Source organism: Thalia democratica, chromosome 2 (assembly GCF_965202585.1).
Source record: "Thalia democratica chromosome 2, ktThaDemo2.hap1.1, whole genome shotgun sequence".
NCBI classification, from domain to species: domain Eukaryota; kingdom Metazoa; phylum Chordata; class Thaliacea; order Salpida; family Salpidae; genus Thalia; species Thalia democratica.
This window is the reverse complement of record NC_139166.1, coordinates 45,984,260-46,006,836: the sequence shown is the minus strand read 5'-3', so window position 1 is coordinate 46,006,836 and position 22,577 is coordinate 45,984,260. Positions and strand designations below refer to the sequence as shown.

The window sequence follows — 22,577 nt, the reverse complement described above, 5'->3', positions numbered from 1 at the left end:
TTAGTACAAAGTTACCACGCAGACCGCATATTTTTGCTTTGCAGGCAGTATTTGGACTGCGGGTCGCATATTTATCTAAAGCTCTATCAACAAGTACATTTATTTCATAAATCCTAGCTTTATTTATTATATCTTAACTTATTATAACAAAACTTAATTAGTATGTCTCATAAAGAGTAAAAACATACTTAGTGAAGATAAAAGTACCTTGTTGTATATAGAACACTGTTTTCCTTACTAATTTAGTAGTTATATTTTCTACATCAGTTGACAATTAGATTTATTGATTATTTAACTAAAAAACTTATAGCTGACTCCCTTTTTTATGATCTTTTTACCTATAATTTCTAAAACTATGCCTTTTTTAAAGTCTGGCTGAGTGAAAAGCCTGCATCTAAATTAAAAAAAAATATTAACTTGTTTATTTAAAATAAATTTGATACATTTTATAAATTTTCAATTAAAACTAGCACTATCTTTTGTGTAATTATTAAAACTAGCTATATTTTTTGCTCAAGTATTTTATGCAATAATGTGTAATCTACGACTCTAAGAATTCTTGAAGTAGTTATGTTCTCTAAATCATTGATTGGTATTAACAACAATGAACACCTAAGACTTAAAACAATTAAATAATTAACTTTAGAAAATAAAAACTCTTTTTTAATTAATTTAATTTTTTTGTATAAACTGTTTTTTTTTTCATACAGTTTTCTGCTGGCCAAAGAGCGCCATTTGTTTCGTTAATCAGCTAGCTTTTAACACACATCATTTTTGCAATTTATTGCGCTTTCAAACGTTTTTGTTGCTAGTTTTGGGTGAACTACATTATTTTTGCCAACAAGCATTTCGCTATATCTCCTTTTAATTTTCTTGTCATTTAATTTTAGTATTACTAAGCAAGTTTACCCTGCTTTGGTTAAGTGCGATGTACGATGCACATAGTTGTAAGAAAAGTATGTCTTAGCAAATCTTTGTTGCTAATCTTTGGTTACCACTTAGTTCTAAAAACTCGAAGACAACATCTTTTACATAATTTTTTTTTTGAAAATTTTACAGTGTCTAAAAATTGCTGCATACTAGAGATAGCGTTTAACAAAAACTTCATGTAAAATTCAAACTGGATTTTAAAGCATAGTCGTTATAAATTAGAGTTCACCGGTTTTAAAACTTATACCTTTTTTGCACTTAGTACGTTAAGACAACACACATGTCAATATAAGTTTTAAAACCAAAAGTATTTGCAGCAGTTTAGTTTAAAAAAATTAAAATGTAGTAATTCTGTTGCATACACAGGCACGATGTACAGCCGAATTTGTGCAGATATTTAGATGCGGTTTATCTGGAAGCTAAACTCTAGTAAACAGCTAAGGCAAAATTAAAACTATTTACAGTTATCATTTATTTATTATTTAAATACTTCAGTCAAACTTTACAAAGATTTAGTTTTTATTGTAACGTATTGTCTATTGATTTTAATTAATGATGTCTAATGAAATATATTTTCCGTCCTAAAGATTTATTTTTCTTTATTGATAATGAGGCCAAGTCTAAGATTGCTGATGAAAATTGAGTTAACAGTGCCCTTAGAATTTGATTGATATAGATACTAATACAGCATTAATAGTAAAGAGCAGATCTATAATAGTGATTGGATACTATTGTTTATACTGAAAACTTTGTTTGGTAGTCGAGTCGTCCATTAAGTTTTATATGCATTTTAACGACGTATAGTATAGAGAATATAGATTATAATAAAAGACAAGAAATAATGATCAGTACACAAATTTAATAGCACTAAAATAAAATGTAAAAAATATTGAAGAAAGTTGAAAAGTTATTGCTTTACGGTTTTAAAAAAATTATAAGTGTTTAAATGTCTTGGTTAAAGAGGGTCGACTGCAGTAGAGAGTTTTTAGAAGTTTTTTCTACTAAAATAATTTGCAAATGTGATAAAGTAATATTACAGCATTACATATATAAAATATTAAGTTCAGATACTAAAATAAATCCTTATCCCTTACCCAAACATATATTTGAAAGTTCAATAAAAAGTTTACATAATAAAAATTTAAACTAAAAAAAACAAATTTTAGCTAATCAGAAGCGCCTAGAATTTGCAGCTAACAGAGTTTAATACTAAAAAATACCCTATCTTAAGTCTATAATTTATATAATTGTTCCAAATACCATATGTTACAATAGTAACAGAAACAGATTAAAGTTATCTTGAGTACCTTATAAGTGATGTCTAAAGGCTTAATTAAATAATACTTAATTGTACATGTAAAAAATAAGAATCAATGTTCTAATAAACGTATGGATTTTTTTTGGTTCTACATAGTTTTATGTGCACACTTTGATTCAATTTACAGAAGTTTTTTCAGCTTTGTTTTAAATAAATTTCAGCTTTTTTGAATTAAAAGCATTACCAGGGCTTTGCTCTGCTAATGTACATATATTACCGAATGTAATCTAATCTGGAAACTTGGGTGTTGCTTTAACTGTTAGTAACAGTGTTATTTTAACAATGCCTTATTTTTATATTTTAAATTTTCTTTTAAGATAATAATAAGTTAATAGAAATGACACTAAATCAAAAATACACTATAGTTAAAAGCTGAACTTATACCTAACAAAACAAGTCAATTGTTACAAAATCGTTTACCAGTATTATCAGTACTTAGTTTTTTTTTTGTTTTTTATTTATTTTATTTTAATGGCAGAAAAACATCAGAACTTACTCTCCCCTTTGCAATGATAAACGTTTTCTGAAGGTCAAGTGAGTGAGTTTGTCTCATCACGTGTTATTCCACACCCGCCCTATCTTTAAATTTATCAAGAAAGAGTTATATAAACTTAAATACACTTTATACAAAATCACTTTATACAAAATATAAAATTAAATCTGTCTATAAAGTAAAAAAAAATTAACTAACTGTAATAAAAACTAATCCTAACAATTTAATGAAAAAAACCCTTGGTGACACGTCATTTAGCAAACACTCACAAGGTTAAAACCACTTTATTACTTTAAAATTTTAATTAAGTTGTACCTTATTTTAAAGTTTAAGACTTTACTATTAAATTTTATAGCTTAAATTAATTAAATTAAATGAGTGATGTATTGCATGATGACTACAAAGTCTTTTTCTAAACTAGTTAATTGATAATAATTATGAGTGTTTGATTTTTTTTCGATAAACTCTTTTATCAATAGTAGATAAATTTATTTATATATTTTAATATATGACTCGTGTTTGCTATATCTGTAATAAAATAAACAAAAACAGCTTATTTACCATTAAAGCTTCATCTATAATTAATTTACTTTTTTTATTCGAAAATATTTTGTGATTTCACATTAAAAAAAAGTTAAACTTGTCTACTCTTATTAAGAATTAACATAAACAATTACTAGCAAAATAACTTTTTTTTTTGTGTTTAATTTGATTTTAGATATTTTTTTCAATAGCTAAATTACTACAACGAATTTGATACAATTTCTAAAGTGATTATTTTTCTTTTCTTGATAAATTAAAATTTAGAGTTACATACAATAAACACTATATGGATCAAAATTTATCATTTTCATATTGTGGACAAAATCAAAATGTAACACCTGCCTGGATTAGTGATGGATTTTCAAGATGTCTCTACTTTACAGTGTCAGATGCACTACTTTTGATAGTCTCATGTATACTGATAAGAAGAATTTTTAAAATGAAAAAGTAAACATTTATACATAGAATTTTAAATCTTCTGTAACACTTATTATAAAAAGATAAACATTTTTATTTTACTACATACTTATTTAATGTCTCATAAACACTTCAACATATAGAATTGTTTTATGTAAATGTACAGTAAATAGTTTTATTTGCTAAAAGCTTTTACAAAAATTATTTATATTAAATCTTATTGTAACACCAGGATTTACTCAAAAGAGTTCATTAGCTACAAAATATCTCTTATTTAATAAGTTCTAAATTTAATGAGTCAGTAAAATTGATGAACTCAAGCAATTTCAGTTTCTTCAGGGTCAACAAAAATTAATCCAAAGTTCAATAGAGTTTTAGAAAGTTGTTTAAATCATAGTATATTTTTTCTAATTTAAATTCAAACAAAAATTTAGTTTTTATATTCCACCTAGAAGAGATTAAGTTTTGTTTCATTTGTAAGTCTTGTTTAGGAAAAGGGTATTTGTCTTGGGAGATTTAGTTTCTTTGATATTAATTTTATTATACAGTTTAAAACTAAAAGATGAGTTTTAAACTTAACTTTTTCGAATTAATTTTATTACTTTTAGTTCTGAAGTTAATAAACAATTAGTTTTTACTTATACTTAATTATTAATGTTTTTTGGTACAGGGAAGCAGTTATTGTTGAGGCAAAGTACATACCAAAGTCAACATTTTTCTACCTTCAAGTTTTCTGTATGATATTGTTGGTCTTAGAGGTACCTGTATTGTTTGGTCTACAGTTTGGTCTTACTCATCATCACACATCTGGACTAGCTATTTTGAATATGTTCTCCAGGTATATAAACTTTTTTAGTTTTCTGTACACTGAAAAATAGTGGAAATTTACATAATAATTATCTATCAGATCAAAATATTTTTTTAAATTAAGACCTGGCTTGATTCTGATCAAGGTAATTAAATTTAGAAAAATTATTGTTTAATTACACTTAAAACTTGGTTTTTTATCTGTTTATTGACCAACTTGTTTTGTTTGTGTTTTCATAACTTAATAATTATTTATGCGTTTATTACTATTTTACTTGATCTCTTATTAGTTACTTATAAAGTAATTTTATTGTTGTATTTTGTTGACTTATAAAAATTGATTTTTTAGTAGTCTGTAGTACATTTGTAATTAGAAGCAGTAAAAATATATAAAAAAGTAAAATAAACATTAAAATTGTTATATACTGATAAATAAAAATGCTGTAAAATCCAAAAAAAAAAAAAAAACACTGCGACCTACATCTAAAATTTTCATGGTTAAATATAGAAAAAATTGTAAAATGTGCTTAATGAAAGTTAGACATTAAAAAGTAGTCAATGTTTTTAACATAGGTATCATTTTTAGATAGTTTATGATATAAAAGCTGTCTAATAAACAAAGTTTGAAAAGTTAAAACAAAATAACAAACAATGAGTTTTACTTTAAAGTAGATGCTTTAGAAAACCTATCTGTAATACTAGTTTGCTTTTTAAGTCTGACAGTCACTTTTTGGTGTTGATAAGTTTTGTAAAAATCTTAACTTTTATATGTAGCTTAAACATATATAATAGTTTTAATAGAAAGAAGCTTTTTAATGAATATTTATTTAAACAGCTAACAGATTTTTAAAGTAGCTTATACCGCTTCACAACAGTGCTGACTACTTAATAATTTAAGTTATCCATTTAGTAAAAAAATGATCATATTTTTAAAAATTTTGCTCTTCTTGTAGGATTCACACTTAAAGCAACTTTTGTTTAAAGTGCGAACTCAAGAGGAAGACTTCTGTATTAAACATAGATATAAAAGAAATTGTTAGCACAAAAATGTATATGTATGATAAAAACTAAATTGAGAAAAAGCAGTGATAATAATTGTTGTGTTACAATGTAACAGTTTGGTGAAAAGACAAATTAAAAACTCTATTTCAGTATAGTTACAAAATTATAAACTATAATTGTGCACTTAAATTTATTAGAATACACAGTGTTTCATGCACTGGTCAAATACCAGCAGCCTCTTAGAAGTCATTTGCTATCATGTTTATACTTAATTTGTTGTGTTTCAATATAATATCATAGCTTATGCTGTTTATAAATATTTTTAAATTAATTATTTAATACTTTTATATTATTATTTTTCTATTTTTTTTAAGTTTTCTGACCAATGAACACTGAAAAAAACTAAAATAATTTAAAACTTTTATTACATAGTGATTATGAATACATTTTTGTACTAATCAAGATTACTTTTTTGTTTTAACTAGTGTAATTTAATATAAATTGTCTCGTCCATTTAGTGGATCTGGTAGATCACTGTTGAAGTTGAATGATAAGTAAAGCTGTTGAGTCAATATTTTTATTTTAAAGTAAGAATAAATTTAACAGGTCATTTATTTTTAACAGATTAACCTCTGTACTGTGCTGTTTTTGGCTATTGTTTCTTGAACGAACTATGAAAATTTTATCATCATTTTACAAAGGCCATTCTAAAACAATCCTTAGCTGTTGGTCTGTGCTATTGATAATTGAAGTTTTGAGTGTTGTTTCATGGAATAGTACTAATTGGTGGTTCAAAAGATTGACAAAAAGCAACCTGGTAAAAATTTATTTGGTTTCTGATAATTGATTCAGTGTCTACTTTTTAAAATTATTTTATAATTTGACCTTAACTACTAGCACAGTTAAGGGCATAGGGGGGGGGGGGGGGGGTAAACACTTTTTTTTTGAAATTTGATCTTATTTTATATAGTTTTTACTAAGCTACAAGATGCTTTTTACAGATTTTAAAAATTCAAAATATTTTTTGAGATATAACCGGTCAAAGTTGGAGGCAACAATAGGTTCCTTATGGGAGGCGCAAACTAAAACAGCAAATAACTAGAAATCACTAAAAATCTATTTTCTCCTACGTTATTTGAGATAACTACCTCAAATTTTTTGGAAATGTTCCTTGCAATATTAAGAAAATTCTGTCGGAACAGGATTTAAAAAAATTGAAAAATAAAAATTTTATAACAAAAAAAAAAACCGTTTTTTATTTATTTTTATATATATATATTTTTTAAATTTTTTTTTAAATTTATTCTGAAAGAATTTTCGAAATATATCAAGAAACATGTCTTAAAATTTGAGGTAGTTATCTCAAAAAGCGTAGGAGAAGATAGATTTTTAGTGAAATAGTCTATTTTTGCCGTTTTAGTTTGCGCCTCCCATAAGGATCCTATTGTTGCCTCCGACTTTGACCCGCTATATCTCAAAAACTATTTTGAATTTTTAATATCTGTAAAAAGCATCTTTTAGCTTAGTAAAAACTAAATAAATTAAGATCATGTTTCAAAAAAAAAAAAGGTGTTTATCCCCCCTATGCCCTTAAATAAGAACGGTTTTGTTTTCACTTACGTACTTTACAGACTAAATTACAAAAAGGCTCTTAATTATGGCAACTATTAAGTTGTAGTGTTTTAATTTTTTTAATATTTTTTTGGTAATACATTTAGAAAACAGTAAACTGAACTACTATTTTTTTGTTCATAGTTACAATAAGTAGTTCCACAAAACATATTTTCTTACGTATGAATTCAATTTTTTTTCAGTGTTTTTTTAACTACAATACAATTCTAGCAAAAGGTATAACTCTTTGACATTAAACAAATAAAAAAAAATATTCATATATAAATATTTTGTTAATTTGATTCTTGTTGAGTTTTAAAATATTTGTTGTATAATGTTAGGTGTTATTCTACTTTTTTAAAGTTTTTATTAATTGAAACAACATTTATTGCTGAGCTCTAAGTCTTACAAAAAAGTATTTTAATAAACCTTGTGAATTTCTGTACATTTCAACTTGTTTTGAAAATGAAAAGTGTTTTTATTACTAGAAATTTGTTTTGTACAGTTTTAATTTAAGAAACTACTAAATATCCAAAAGTAATATATTATCTTATTAAAGTTATTTATAAACTAATCATATTTAAAATATATTTAAATTATTTACATAGATATTAAAAAAAACCTAATCTTGGTTTAACAAAGTTTATAAGTATTTTACATTTTATTTTGATACAACAGGTTGACTTTTACTTGTGGATAGTTAGATTGACAACAAGTTTTTTGCTGTTTTTCATTGGTTTGTGGTATCCAGGAGTTCCAACCCTGCATAATTATCTCATGATTAATAACAATGATCTTGATCGTGATGTAGAAAATGGTAATAATGTATGTAATTAGTTGTTTTACAAAGAAAAAAAAACTGTTTGTATGAAACTAGTATTAAAAACTAGTAAAAAACAAATGTGGTATATCAATTACGAATCGGGTTTATATTTTATTATTATTAATTTTTTTGTTTGGTAAGACTGTATCACACCAAGTCAACACTTACATAAAGTTTTTTTATATGATTATTGTAGCGGTTGGCAAGTATAAAAAAAAATGCTTGAAAATATCTAATGATTTCCGTTTATCTAAAAAAAATTTAGCGGACATATTAGTTTCAAAAGATAACACTAAAAGTAATAATAATTTTAAAAAATGAATATTTATTTCATAATTAAGATAAAGTTTTGATATCAGCCAGTGGGCATCAGTTTGCTGATCTCAGAATCAGTGCTATTCTTCTTATTTTGTAAAATTCAGAAGTTAAAAAAACAATTAGAAGTTTATAGTAATTTAAACATCAGACTTTATTTTATAATTTTTAATGAATAAATGAACACTCAATTTTTTTCTTTCTACTATATATCGTCAAATTCTCTTGAAGAAATTACAATTGAAACAATACACTAAAACACAACAAGTATATATACAAAAATTTTACAAATTAATAAACTAATCAATTAAGTAAACGTAAATGTAATCAACAAAAATGTAATCAACAAAAACTTTAAAAATCAACACAAAATGGTCTTATCTAAATAAGGCTAAGGTGTAGTCAAATTCTTTCTTTTTACATAAATTTGGTTTATTTAAATGTATTAAAATGGCTTCAAGTCTAATTAATTCCAATGTATTTGAACATTGTCGCATTACACTGAAATTAGATAATGCAAACTTTTTTCCACAACTTGGATTATTCACAAGGTGTTCTGCTATCGCAGATTTTTTTATTGCATTTTTGACTGCAATACTCTTTTCCCGAAAAAGACCTAATGACAACTGAAGAAAAACGTCTTGTAGTTTACAAGTTTAAATGCTGCTGTGACAGCAGCTACATTGGTCAAACTTCTCGACACTTCACAAATAGAATAAAGGAACATGTTCCCAAGTGTATCACTTCGTATATTAAAGACAAAAAAGACGAAAAGAGTATTGCAATCAAAAATGCAATAAAAAAATCTGCGATAGCAGAACACCTTGTGAATAATCCAAGTTGTGGAAAAAAGTTTGCATTATCTAATTTCAGTGTAATGCGACAATGTTCAAATACATTGGAATTAATTAGACTTGAAGCCATTTTAATACATTTAAATAAACCAAATTTATGTAAAAAGAAAGAATTTGACTACACCTTAGCCTTATTTATTTAAGACCATTTTGTGTTGATTTTTAAAGTTTTTGTTGATTACATTTACGTTTACTTAATTAATTTGTAAAATTTTTGTATATATACTTGTTGTGTTTTATTGTTTTGTTTCAATCGTAATTTCCCTGAAGAGAATTTGACGAAATAAATTGGAAAGAAAAAATTTGAGTGTTCATTTATTCATTAAAAATTAGAAATTTACATAACAAAAGTTAGTAGTTCTGTGTAAAAGACAATTTGTCAATTTGGGTAATAAACACGGTATACTTTGTTTATTTATAAGGGTTTGATAATCTTATAAGATTGGTTTAAAAATATACAAATTTTAGAGCACGTGCACATTATCTATGTGGTATGTATTAACAACTGAAACAAATAAAAAAATAGTACACTAACCATATTCTAAATATATTTTTTTTACACAAGTCAATGACAAATTATTTTAATGTATTGATTTTTAATACTTATGCAAACAAATTCAGAATAACCATAATGTTACAACAAACAATGAAGAAAATCAATCAACATGGAAAGGATTAAAGACTAAAGTTTGTTTCTTTTTTATTTATAATTTTTATAGATATTTTTTAAATAATAAATTTTAATAAATCCTTGTAATGCTTTAGGAAAGTGTGAAATCTTGTTTTTAAAACATAACACTTTTATTTGCATAACCTATATTCGCTTTTTTATACATAAGTGTAATAGCTACTTTGCTATACTTAACTTTTTAATAGTTTCAAGTTTTTTTGTTAAAATTTGTATATGTAAACATTTTATTTTTATGTTCGTACTTTTTATATAAGGTTTGATTAGTTTTGCAACTTTATAAATAATAAAAAACATTTAAATAAGTTACATTATGTTTACCATAAAATTTAATTTTGTTGTTAATTTATCGATAGTTAAGAAACACAACTAAGTAATTTTGAACCTTAATTTGTTTTGGTTATTGTTTACACAGTTTTGTTACATCAGCATCTTTAAAATCTATGCTTTAAAGTTTTTTTTTGTTGTAGTATGAGTAAGCAAAACTTTTATGTAGTATTGTAGATTACATGACCATTCAAATTTATTCAATTCGAATTCTTTAAAAATAATTAAGGAGCCAATTCTCAAAAAGTAATATATGTTTATAAAAAAGCTCATGTAAGTCTAATTAATAGGATTTTGATAATAATAGTAAAATAATATTGATTTTTTTTTAAATAATTACTAAATGTTAAAACTCATTTTAGCCAAACCTCAATGACTAATTAAAATTTTGCAAAAATTAAAGATGCTCTTGTAGGTTTATATAAGTTTACAAAAGTGTAAAAAAATTTTTATAAGAACTTTTATTGAAAAAGATAGTTAACAATAACTGAAATGTATAACATTTCAATTGTTAGAATTTGATTAGTCAAGCACACAGTGACATAATTTCCTAATTACGTTGATAAATCGCAAAACTTGGAATACAAATTAAAAAAAATTTGCTCAGATATTTGTGCATAACGTTAATAAAGTTTATATCAAATATAGTTTGAAAGTGTGATTATTACCAATTGTTAAAAATTCCATTTAATTATTTTATAGTTTTTTAATTATCGTCATAAACTTTTGAGTTATTTTTGCTTTTTAAATTATAATAAACTTATTTATCGTATATCGTTGATTTTTTGATGGAACATTAAGAAATAAAGTTGTAGTTAAATAATTGAAAATTCTTATAGCTAGGACTACTTTTACCAAGTGTATGGCCTTCAAAAAGCATTTCACTTCAGATTCGTGTCTTTCTATGCTTGCTAATACTTGTTGCTGGTCGAGTTGTTAATCCTTACGTGCCTATTTATTCTAAAAATATAGGTAGGTCATGTTTTTGTAGTTTAAACAGGGTAGCCAAGAAACCTGAAATCCTGGAAAATCTGAAAATATTAGGAATTTGACAGTACAATCTAAAAAAACATAAAAACTTATTAATTTTGATAAAAAAGCTGGAATTTTGAACAAAAGTCACTAAAAAAACCTTGAATTTTAAACAATGTACATGTAAAGTAATGAAATATCGATTTAACAAAAAAAACTGTCATATGGATAATTTATTTTGTAGTTATTATTTTTTTAATTATAAGACATTTTTAAAGTAGCTTTAAAATATCTTTTCAATATTTTTATGCTAATTAAAACAGTTTTTTACTATTAAAGTAATTTTATACTAAAAACAGATCCAAAAACTTGTACTTTTAAAAACCTGTAGGAAATTTAGAAAATCTGGAAGAAATTTCTCAAAAAGCTTTGGCAACCCTGTATAAAGTGTTTTTTTTTTAAATTAACATACCATTAGCTATACTTTTTATTTACAACATTATTTAATAAACAAAAACAATTGTTGAGAACATGCAAAAGCATAGAAGAAGTTGTATAATTTTACAAGATTTTACTTTTTTATTTCAAAGTTATCCTTATATGCATTTGACTACGGTTTAAATGATAAATTACTCAACTAGAATTACTTTTTAGATAGTTTTTATGTTGTAATATTTGGATTAAATTTCTCTATTAATTTAAATTTAAATATGTATTAATTGGTATACTCACAATTCCCACTCGCGCACAATTATTGTATTTTAATTTTTATTCTTTTTTTTTAATTAACTTAATATTAATTTATTATTATTATTATTATCAATTTTACCTCTAAGCTTTACCTTTGGTCGGTAAGCGGTTCTCGGATTTAATCGGGCGGGTGGGAATTGTACGCGGGTTGAAACTTTGCGGTTCCCGTATTAATTTGCAATTTTGTGCAAAGACAAGTTAATTTTTTTATCAATAGGTTTATACATATATAGTCAATCGTTGTAGTTTAACATTCTATTTTTGCACATAGTATTTACTACATAAATGATATTTTTTTTTATCTTTTAAAATCGTTCTAATGCGCGGTTTCAATATTTTGTTGTAAATTTTTAGGCTTTACTTCTAGCAAATTAATTAATCACATACAATTTTAAAAATATATCAATTAAATTTTTGTTGGTCTAGAATTTATGAGTAATTTCGATTACATCTACATGCAAACTATAATTTTAATTTGCTATATTTCACAACATTTAATATTGTCTTAATGTAAATTACATGCTAATTGACACAAAAGTTTATAAGTTCTAGTAAAGATAATTATAGAGCTGTGTATTATCTTATGATTAATTATTTTTAAATTCAAGTTATATAATTTGCGTGGCTTAAATAATACTTAAAACTTAAGTGCTTAACTATTTAAACACTGACTATTCAAATTACAAATATTCAAGTTTTAATTAATCTTAGTTTTTTTATTATTATTTGTTGATAAATGTAAATAAAATTATCACTACCATAGTTGATTAATAATAAAAAAAAAAAAAATTGATATATGGCTAAATAAAATTTTAAAACAATTAAAGCAATGTTCATTTAAAGTAGCTATAAGTTTTCTATTTACAAAAATATTTTTTCATTTATTTTACAATCGTATTCTTATTAATTAGAACTACACGAGCATTTTCTTTTTTTTTTTTCAAGTTTAATTAAATTAATTAAATTTTTTTTTGGAGATGAGGCCTCTTAAAATTCTTATAAAAATTAAATTTCCAGAGTTTAAATTGTCATAAAACCGAAAACCCTTTAATCTATCATCATAATGGTTAGAACATCCAGGGTTGTTCAATAGGTGATAGCTAATAACAGAAACACTTTTAATCTTTTACTAAAATATTTTATCCAATTTTTTTTTTTGAAAAGTTTCGGTATAATTCATCTATTTATACCATAGTTTCCAAAAGTCCTTTTCATTATCGCACAGTTAACAGGAATTTTAAAAATAATTATCTTTCTTTGTTAAGCATCTCCCCTTTATTTTTCAATTACCAATTTAATTTTTCGCCGCTTTACTAATTATTCCCTTTGGTAGCCAAAAATAGACTTTGGTAAACCTTGATTTGCCCTAAACAAATTAAAGTCTTTTTATTAAAACGAACAAAAGAAACTGCTTATAATTTTTTCTAAAAATCAGTTTGAATAAATCTTTAAATACTTTGTTTATAATGAATTTAATTTTGTAGTTATACAGATGTTACTTATTTGATTTCGAATTACCCGTCTGTGAATTAAACAGTGAATAGCTTGAGTGAAGGGTCATCGTGGAACATTGTTGCTGTTCAAGTTGTAGTGTACACTTTGTTGAGGTACTTGCAAGGCAGCGGTGGTGGCTCTGGTCTTCTCAACAGCATGCGGTCTTTTCTATGGATCAGAGTTCAACAGTACACTAACAGAAATATTCAAGTTTGCATATATTTTTACTAAATCCTTCTTGCATTAGTCTATGATCTTCAGTTACCAAAAGTTTTTTTCATGGTACTTAACTATATTTTAATGTTTGTCATATGTACAGGATTGCCACTTTACTTAGAATCCTGGAAAAACCTGGAATTTGACAATTTAGACAAAAAAAAACCTGGAAAAACCTTTAATTTAAGAAAGTTTGAAAAAAAACTGGAAACCTGGAATTTTGAACAAAAATCATTAAAATAACCTGGAGTTTTAACAATTTTCACATGTTCAGTACTAAAATTTCGGTATTACACGAAAAATCTATCATAGAAATAGAAAATTTTCTTCATCATCAAACATTTTTTATTAGAAAACATATTTAAAGTAGCTTTACATTATCTTTTCAATGTTTTTATACTATATATTACTATTCTTACCTTAGACTTAATTTTTGACTAAAAATAGACCCAAAAATGTGTACTTTTAAAAACCTGGAAGAAATTTGGAAAACCTGGAAAAAAATTTGAAAAAATGTGTGGCAACCCTGTGTGTAGTACTTCAAGTGAAAAATGATATTATTTTGCTATAAACGTAGATAAAAGCTTCTTTCGAAGTAAATTTAGTGTACTAGCTTTATAAAAAATTACTTACACTGTTAAATATTGATTTAAAAGTTAATACAATTTCTAATAAGCATAAAAAAGATTTTAAGTTGCTAGTATAAAAAAAGCTAAGTTTTTCTTTTTGGATATGAAAATTTAACTAATAGTTATTCCATTTAAGTTTTACATCAAGAATACTTTTCGACTTTTACCACTAAGACTACCTACCAGTTTTTTAAGCAACTACCAGTATACAGTATACCAGTATCTTAATTTTTGGTTAAATGGACTTGTCAGCAAAACTTTTTTCTTTAAATTTTTCAAATAGATTTAAGTAAGAGTACGTTTTTGTTTAGCTTTTATCAATTAAGTAAGAATGATTTTAAAAAAACTTTTCTCATTTTTTTTTTATTGTTTGTATAAAATTTTAACTTGAATTAAATTAAAAAAGTCTTTAATATATATAAATCAGTTAAAAAAAAAAGTTGATTATCATAAGATTTTAAGTGTGTAAAAGTCATAAACATGAGATCTGCTTATTGGATGCACTTTCTATCTTCAATTCGGACATAAAGGCTGTAAACATCTCTTTTTCCTCTTTTTTCAAAAAGTAAATTTCCAAGTAGTAATAAGTAAAATATATATTATCTTTTAAAAGAAAATAAAGGTTTTCTTAAAAATAAAAACTAAATGCACAACTTTTAAATATCAGTAAAGAATTAAGTTAATATTCGAAGCTTTAAATTTTGATAGGTGTTAGATTTTGAGGAATTAGTCTTTTTTGTGTATTTAATCAGCATCTAATAGAGCTTATAGAATTGTTCAATTTAAATTTTTTGTATTTAATAAAAAAAAATAGCTCAATTTTTTCTTATATGTAGAAATAAGTTGTTGAATTAGATTAATTAATTACAGATTAGCATCAACCTGTCAAAAATAAGGTTGATCTATATATTTAATAACTGTCTTTCTTACAAATTTTCTAGACGATAGCTTTAATAAGTATATGTTAATCGAAGGTCTCAGACTTTCAAGAAAAGCGTTTTCAGGTTAAACAGGTCACATAAACGATATTAAAAAATTTCTGCACTTTTACTAGCTGATATTTACTTTTTAGTGTAATCTTATATTCAAAGAACTTAATCATACAGTTGAAGCTGTTCTCTCACTTGCATTCGCTGTCGCTGCGATGGCATCTTGGCAGGAAGACGGGTGAGGTGCTGAGGTCGATCGACAGGGGAACGTCATCTATCAACAGCATCCTCTCCTATGTAGTGTTCAGCATCATACCGACCTTTGCTGACATCATAATCGCCGTCGTGTACTTCATCACAGCCTTCAACGCCTGGTTCGGACTCATCGTGTTCGTCTGCCTCGCTTTGTATCTCAGTGAGTTTCGTGGAAGTTTTTGTTAACTTGTGCCTTTTGTTTTTATGTTTAAATGGGAAGATGATGTCTAGTAATATTTTAAATCTTATTGAAAGTTGTTTAAAAATGACTCTTTTGAAGTTTTAAGGATTCCCAAGTTTTTGCAGTTTAACTTAAAAATTGTTGTTAATTTGAGTTATATATAAAGTATAACAAATTTAGAATTATCTGAGTTTTTAGAAATAAAAACAATTATAAGTAAGATATTTTTTTAAACAACATTATAAACATTCAATTATTTATTTTTTTTAAAGTTTGTAATACATATAATGCATTTGTGAATTTCAGCCTGTACCATTGTAATAACTGAGTGGAGAACAAAATTTAGACGCAACATGAACTTGAAAGATAATAAAGCAAAACAACGTGCCATCGATTCACTTCTCAATTTCGAAACTGTTCGTACGCATTATTTGTTTAAGTTATTGTTTCTGTCTTATGAGGTTTAAAGGCATCAATAGTTTTTTATAGAAAAGCTTAAAGTTTAAAGATTTTTCTTTTTATATAAGTTTTAGTTGAATTCGGTGTACTGTCTTAATTGTAAGTATATTTATGTTTCAAAATTTGCAAGTAAAGTTTAAATATTTCTTTATATAAAATATAAGAAAATAAAAATAACAGTTTTTTTTTAAACTAAACTAGTCTGTTAGTATAAGTATTTAAAATATAATGCTTTACATTTACGTATTACTTGCTTGTGGTTTAATTTGCACAAAAAACAGTTTTTGCACAACGACTATATGTGTAAATGAGTTCTCAACCAGTTTACATTACTGTATAATTTTACAAGGTTTCAAATAATTTCACAGGTAAAATACTACAACGCTGAGTCTTATGAAGTGAAAAAATTCGAAACAGCAATTTTGGACTACCAAGATTCAGAGTATAAGACCGGGTTTTCGTTAGTTTTTCTGAACATGAGCCAAGCCACCATCATAAATTTAGGATTGCTGGCTGGGAGCTTGCTGTGCGCAAAGTTTGTGCTAGATGACAAGTTCAATGTAAGTTGTCTCGATTATTTATAACTTTTAAAGCTTTGTTTAATTATTATGAACTAAAGTTATATTTTGTGAATAATAAAAAGAAATATTGATCAGTATTAACCACAACTTTGAGAAAATAATAATACTTTTTTTAACTCTCAGATTTACTAAAAGCATTTATTAGATATTTAAAAAAAAAATTTGCTTAACGTAACATTTTTTGTCTGAATGAAATATTTTTCATTTAGCATATGACTTTCAATACTTTTTATGTTTACAAAAATTATTATCTAAAGAGCTTAATTTTTAGTTATAAGATCATCAAACGTAGTCGTACTTAAATAACTTAGATTTAAGGGTAGTAAAAAATGTTTGTGCTTTGTCTTTAAAATGTACGATTACTTTCAGTTTGAAATATTCTAAAACGTTCAACAATCTTGTACTTAGCAACTTAAGACTTTAATTTTTTTGTAACATCGCATAGCTAATGTACAACATAGGTAGGGGACTATGTACTGTTTGGAACATACATAATCCAGCTATACACCCCACTTGGTTACTTTGGAACTTACTACAGAATGATACAAAGCGCTTTCATTGACATGGAAAACATGTTTGATTTGTTTAAAGAAGTTAGTTGTCAACGAACATTATCGCAGTACAAGAGTTTTTTTTTTGTTTTTTCAAAGTTTTAAATGTAAATAGAAGTTTATTGTTATTTTTTAATAAACTTATTCACAGTTTTCCAGTAATAACAAATTAAAAAATCGATAATGTTTGTAACATTTTTTCTACAGTATTGTTTTAAACTTATATACATACAGTTATGCAAATATTTTTCTAATATTGATTTATTGAGTAAAGTAAAGATTATTCAGCTTTTTTCTTACTTAAAAAGTAAAATTGGTAACTTAATTAAAAAAAATGTTTATAGTGTTTTTTACAATAATATTTTTCACTAGTTGTTTATTTAAAATAGAGTACTCTTTGATTGGTTTTGAACAAAAACAGTTTAATAGATATTAAATAAAATAAAATTTTAGTCTTTTATAGTTCTTAAGTAAACTGCAATATTATTGAAATTTAATTTAAAAGTTTGGAATTTTCTCAAATCTCTTTAATCAAAAGCCGTATATTTATTTTTCAACTTAAAACTTTCGAATTTAAACGTCAACATAAAAAACAAAAGTTTGAACAAAAACGTCTTCAGGACAGTGAAGTGGTGGATGATGAGGACGCTGACGAACTGCCACTGGGAATGGGACGCGTCGACTTCAAAGACGTCTACTTCCACTACAAACCTGAACGTCAGATTCTCAAGGGCGTCACTTTCACCGTGGAACCGGGGCAGTCGCTTGCTTTGGTTTGTATCATTTTTACGTTGTAGGTATTTTTAGTGTACCCTGCTGCGTTGAGTACTAACAAACTTGCTGAAGTCAGGAAGAATGAAATGTTTTTGAGAAACTTTTTTGAAACTAAAATAGTATTTAAATTTATGCAAAATAATGTTTTATGCAAACATATAATTTTAACTTTAGAACTACATAGTTGTATAAAAATGTTTAATATTTTTTTTAGTTAAGATGATAATAAAATTTACCCATACTAAAAAGAAATATTATATTGATTCAAAATTATTATTGACTATTGACATAGGTAAGAAATGAAGTTAGTTTCCATCTAACAACTGTAGAGAGTATTCAAATTAAGACTTCGATTAAAATTCATCATTCAATTTTTTTTTCTTGACAATTTTATTTTTAAAGATTCATTCTTATTTGAGTGTGTTTGTAAACGTTTTAATTAAGTTTTATAATTCTAAGTTTTTGTCACAACTTAAGACAACATTACTTATACTGAATTCTAGAAATTTGAGTTAAAAAAAGTTGCTTAAAAAAGTGTTTTAAAAAGATTTAAGTTTTATTGATTCTCCTTGAATAAGTTGAGATCTCTGTTTATTGTTTTTCAATACATCAAATCATATAGTATAAATAGTGTGTTATTTCTTTTTTAAACTAACTTCATGTTTTAAATATAATTTTACTAGTAAATAAACCATAGCTCTTAAAAATATTTATTAACTACAAGACCGTTGTTTTTTTTGCAAAAAAAGTTTTAAGTATTCTTTAAAATGTTGATTTATTTAAATAACTAAAAAGTTAATACTGTTTTTATTTAAATTAATACTTTTAAATTAAACCCTTTATACTTTTATTTGGAAATTATTTTTTTTACCACTTTTAATTTTCTAAACTCCAGGTAGGCCAATCTGGGTCAGGAAAAAGTACGATTATCCGACTGCTGCTTCGATTTTACGACATAAGTTCGGGAGGTATCGAGATCGATGGTGTGGATATCAGCACCGTGACCCAAAAGTCGCTCAGGAACGGATTAGGGGTTGTCCCTCAAGACACCGTACTTTTCAACGACGATATAATGTTTTTTTTTTTTTTATTAAGACAACTTGTAAGATTTTTTTTTATGTAATGTCAATAACCTAATGCTTAAAAACTTTTATTTTGATGCTAGTTTCGTATAAGTGTATTAGATTTATATATTAATAGTTTGCTCTAGATTTGCTAGTAACAAACAAAATTCAGGCTTAGTTTTATTATTATATACTATTTTTTTATCTTAATAAGTCATTTTTGTTAATAATAACGAAAAATGTAAACACTCTCAACATGTAGGAGCAACATAAGATACGGGAGAGTTGATGCCAGTGATGAAGAAGTGATGGAGTCCGCCAAACTGGCAGACATCCACCACAGGATCGTCAACATGCCGGACGGATACCAAACAAAAGTAGGTGAGAGAGGGTTGAAGTTGAGCGGAGGCGAGAAACAGCGAGTTGCAATCGCGAGAACCCTGCTCAAATCTCCGAACATAGTGCTGCTAGATGAAGTTTGTTGCTGTTTTGTCTGTAACTTATTTATTTTAAGAAAACTAGTTTAAGTTTGTTTTTGTTTTTAAGAATAGTTAACACAAACTAATTTTAGTACAGTTTTTAGTTTATAGCTATAACTTTGTTACTTTTTTTTTTGTTACTCACAAATTAGTGTGCTCTTTATAGAATTAGAAAATGCACACACGTTGTTTTTACCATAAAAAATACATTATCTATTTTTTGTATTTTTATCTCAAACTTACCTTACCTACCTGAAAATAAAGATAAAAGTAATAATTTAAAACTTTGAGTGAGCTGGGTTAATGATTTAAAGAACATTTAACGTAGTATTAATATTTTTACTGAAAGGTTAGGCAAAAGATTATTAACTTAGTTAGTAGATTTTATGTATAAGTTATATATATAAATACGGGGTACATTAAATTTATAAACTTTAAAACATTAAAGTATGTTATTTTTTATCAAGTGCAAATTATTTCCGCAAAAAAAAAGTTGGTACGTTCGATAGGTAGGGTGGCCACTAAATTTGGAATCCTGGAAAAACCTAGAATTTGAAAATTTAGGGTAAAAATAAAACTGAAAAAACCTAGAATTTCTGAAATTTTGAAAAAAAAAACTTTAAAAACCTGGAATTTTGGTCTATCATGTAGATAAAAAAAATTTGTCATCCTGAAAAAAAAAGTGTTAAAAATGCTTAGTATAAGTGCAATTCATACTAATTGAACATTATAAGTACCCATTTAAAACGTTTATACCTGAATATTCTATTTTTTTTCATAAGGCCCTGAATTTAATTAATTTAAAAAACTATGGCCTTCTCCAACAACATTTCTCATTAAACTAATTTTAATTACGTCTAAGTCCTTTGTTTTTTACTCTTCATAATCAACTCCAGAATATCTTGTGTAACTTTCAAATTACGGCTCCATGGCTCATTTACTACTCAGCCCCCCTTTGGCTCCCTATATTTCTGAAGTGGCCCCTAAGGTAAACCCTGGTTTATACAAACTGCTATCAGCACCATCTATATAATAATTATTGTTTATTTTTAAGTTAAAGGCTTTTTCTCATGTTATAAGGATTTTTAAACATTGTTAAGGTATATAATTGAGTTAAACAAATTTTGTTAAATTAGTTGAACTTTGTCTAGTATTTATTAATTTACAAATACCATTGTAAGAAATTTAAAAGATTACGTTTTGATTTACCAACTTGGTCTTGATTTTAACTGTGCAATTATAATACATTTAAAAGTAGCATTCACAAAACAGGCAACTTCAGCGTTGGATACGGCAACAGAGAGGAACATTCAAACTTCACTTGCAACAGTTTGCGCGGGAAGGACTTCCATTGTGGTGGCGCACCGACTGTCGACCATCGTCCACTGTGATCAGATACTTGTGTTGCAAGAAGGAGAAATAATCGAGCGTGGCAGGTTTGTGATGTCACAAAGTTCTGGTTTCAAAAATGGAGTTTTAAATATTGAAAAAATGTTCATATCAAAACAGATAGTTACTTAGTTTCATCGCTGAACAGATTTTGAAGCTGTGATTCCTTTCAAATAGAACATTCGTTTGAATATGAATCGCAGCTTCAAAATTTGTCCAGCGGTGAAACTGAGTAACTACCTGTTTTGATATAAACATTTTTCAATATTAAGTTCATTTTTGAATTAATTCCTTTGTTAAATCTGTTTCAACCGTATAATCAATTACTTTTTGTTACGTAAAAACTTTTGAACAGCCATAATGAGCTGTTGGAAATTGGCGGAACTTATTCGAACTTGTGGAATGAACAGCTCAATGAAACTTCTGATGCGGTCAAGCATGCAGAAGAAGAGAAGAAATCCAAGTAGCTGCTGACGAGTTGTCGTGTAAAGAGGAGATAAGTTTGAGGGAGTTCTGTTTGGTATTCAATCTGAGTAGAAGTATTAAATTTGATGTAGGAGTTTATAGAAAATTTACATTAAGAACTATTTTTGTATAATCAACATGTATTGCGTATTTATTACTGTTTTCTTCACTTAGCTCTGTTTTCATATTTTTATGTTTTTATTGTATTGTTCAAATAGTTTAAGATTTTAACTAGAGTATATACATACTTTTAAAAACTATAAGTTGCACATATTTTATTTAAGTAAATATTGCGGTTCGTTTTAGTTTGATATATATATCAACAAATGTTACTTGAAAAAAAAAAAAAAATTTTGCCTAAATTATTAAATTGTGTTGTACAACAATTCAGTATGTACTAAAATAATAAATTTTACTACAAAAACATCGTGTAATTATGAAGTATTCATGATTTTAATATACTAGAGCATATACTATTAGGCTTATTAGATATTACCTTCAAATTTTATTTTATTTTACTCTTTTAAAGTGTTTCTTATAAAATCTACCTTATTTGTTACATATTAAATAGGGTTGCCGAAAAACCTGGAATTTAAAACAAAAATCACAGAAAAACCCGGAGTTTTAAAAAATTTTGCATTTAAAGTAACAAAAGTTTGATTACATAAGAAAAATCTATGGTAAAGATTTAAAAAAAAATTGTGTTATTTTTCATTAAAAAACACAATTAAGTAGCTTTCCAGTATCTTTTCAATGTTGTTATACTATTTTAGATAGGTTTTTTCTACTTATTATGATTTTATACTAGAAAATGTCCAAAAAACTTGTTTTTTTTAAACCTTGAAGAAATTTACAATAAACATTTGGCAACTCTGATAAAAAATTAATTTATAAACTTGTGGTAAAAATTATTTTACAGTGTTTAAAAATAAATAAATAAGTTGTAAAGTGTTTTCATTCAGAAACAAGAAGTTAGTATTGTTTCGTTCTAAACTACTTAAACATCTATATAATATAAAGTTTTTAACATTATTTTTTTCTAAAACTAAATCTTTCAAATATTATTTAATTTTCAGAACAACAAACATTATAAAAGTTGCATCAAAAGTTACTAACATGCTTGTTAAGGTATTGTTAATTAATATTTTTAATAAAATTTAAATAGATAGCAAATATACAACAAACACTAAAACAGTTTAAAATCTTCATCAAAAAAGAAATAGAGCCGTATAAAAAAAGTTTTTGCACACCAAAGGTTTTT

The 22,577-nt window shown here is 25.6% G+C and overlaps 1 protein-coding gene across 1 annotated transcript; it reads left to right on the top strand.

Moving 5' to 3' along the window:
• Positions 1-3,555: 3,555 nt before the first annotated feature.
• Positions 3,556-21,726, top strand: LOC145830170 (ATP-binding cassette sub-family B member 6-like). Its single transcript, XM_082938071.1, has 16 exons — positions 3,556-3,731; positions 4,372-4,539; positions 6,135-6,327; positions 7,800-7,946; positions 9,735-9,800; positions 10,968-11,100; positions 13,388-13,554; positions 15,296-15,533; positions 15,861-15,970; positions 16,382-16,573; positions 17,056-17,187; positions 17,766-17,918; positions 18,815-18,993; positions 19,246-19,459; positions 20,735-20,898; positions 21,207-21,726. Exons 1-16 carry the CDS (start codon positions 3,571-3,573, stop codon positions 21,316-21,318), a joined length of 2,529 nt encoding a protein of 842 aa, XP_082794197.1. The 5' UTR covers positions 3,556-3,570; the 3' UTR covers positions 21,319-21,726.
• Positions 21,727-22,577: the final 851 nt, after the last annotated feature.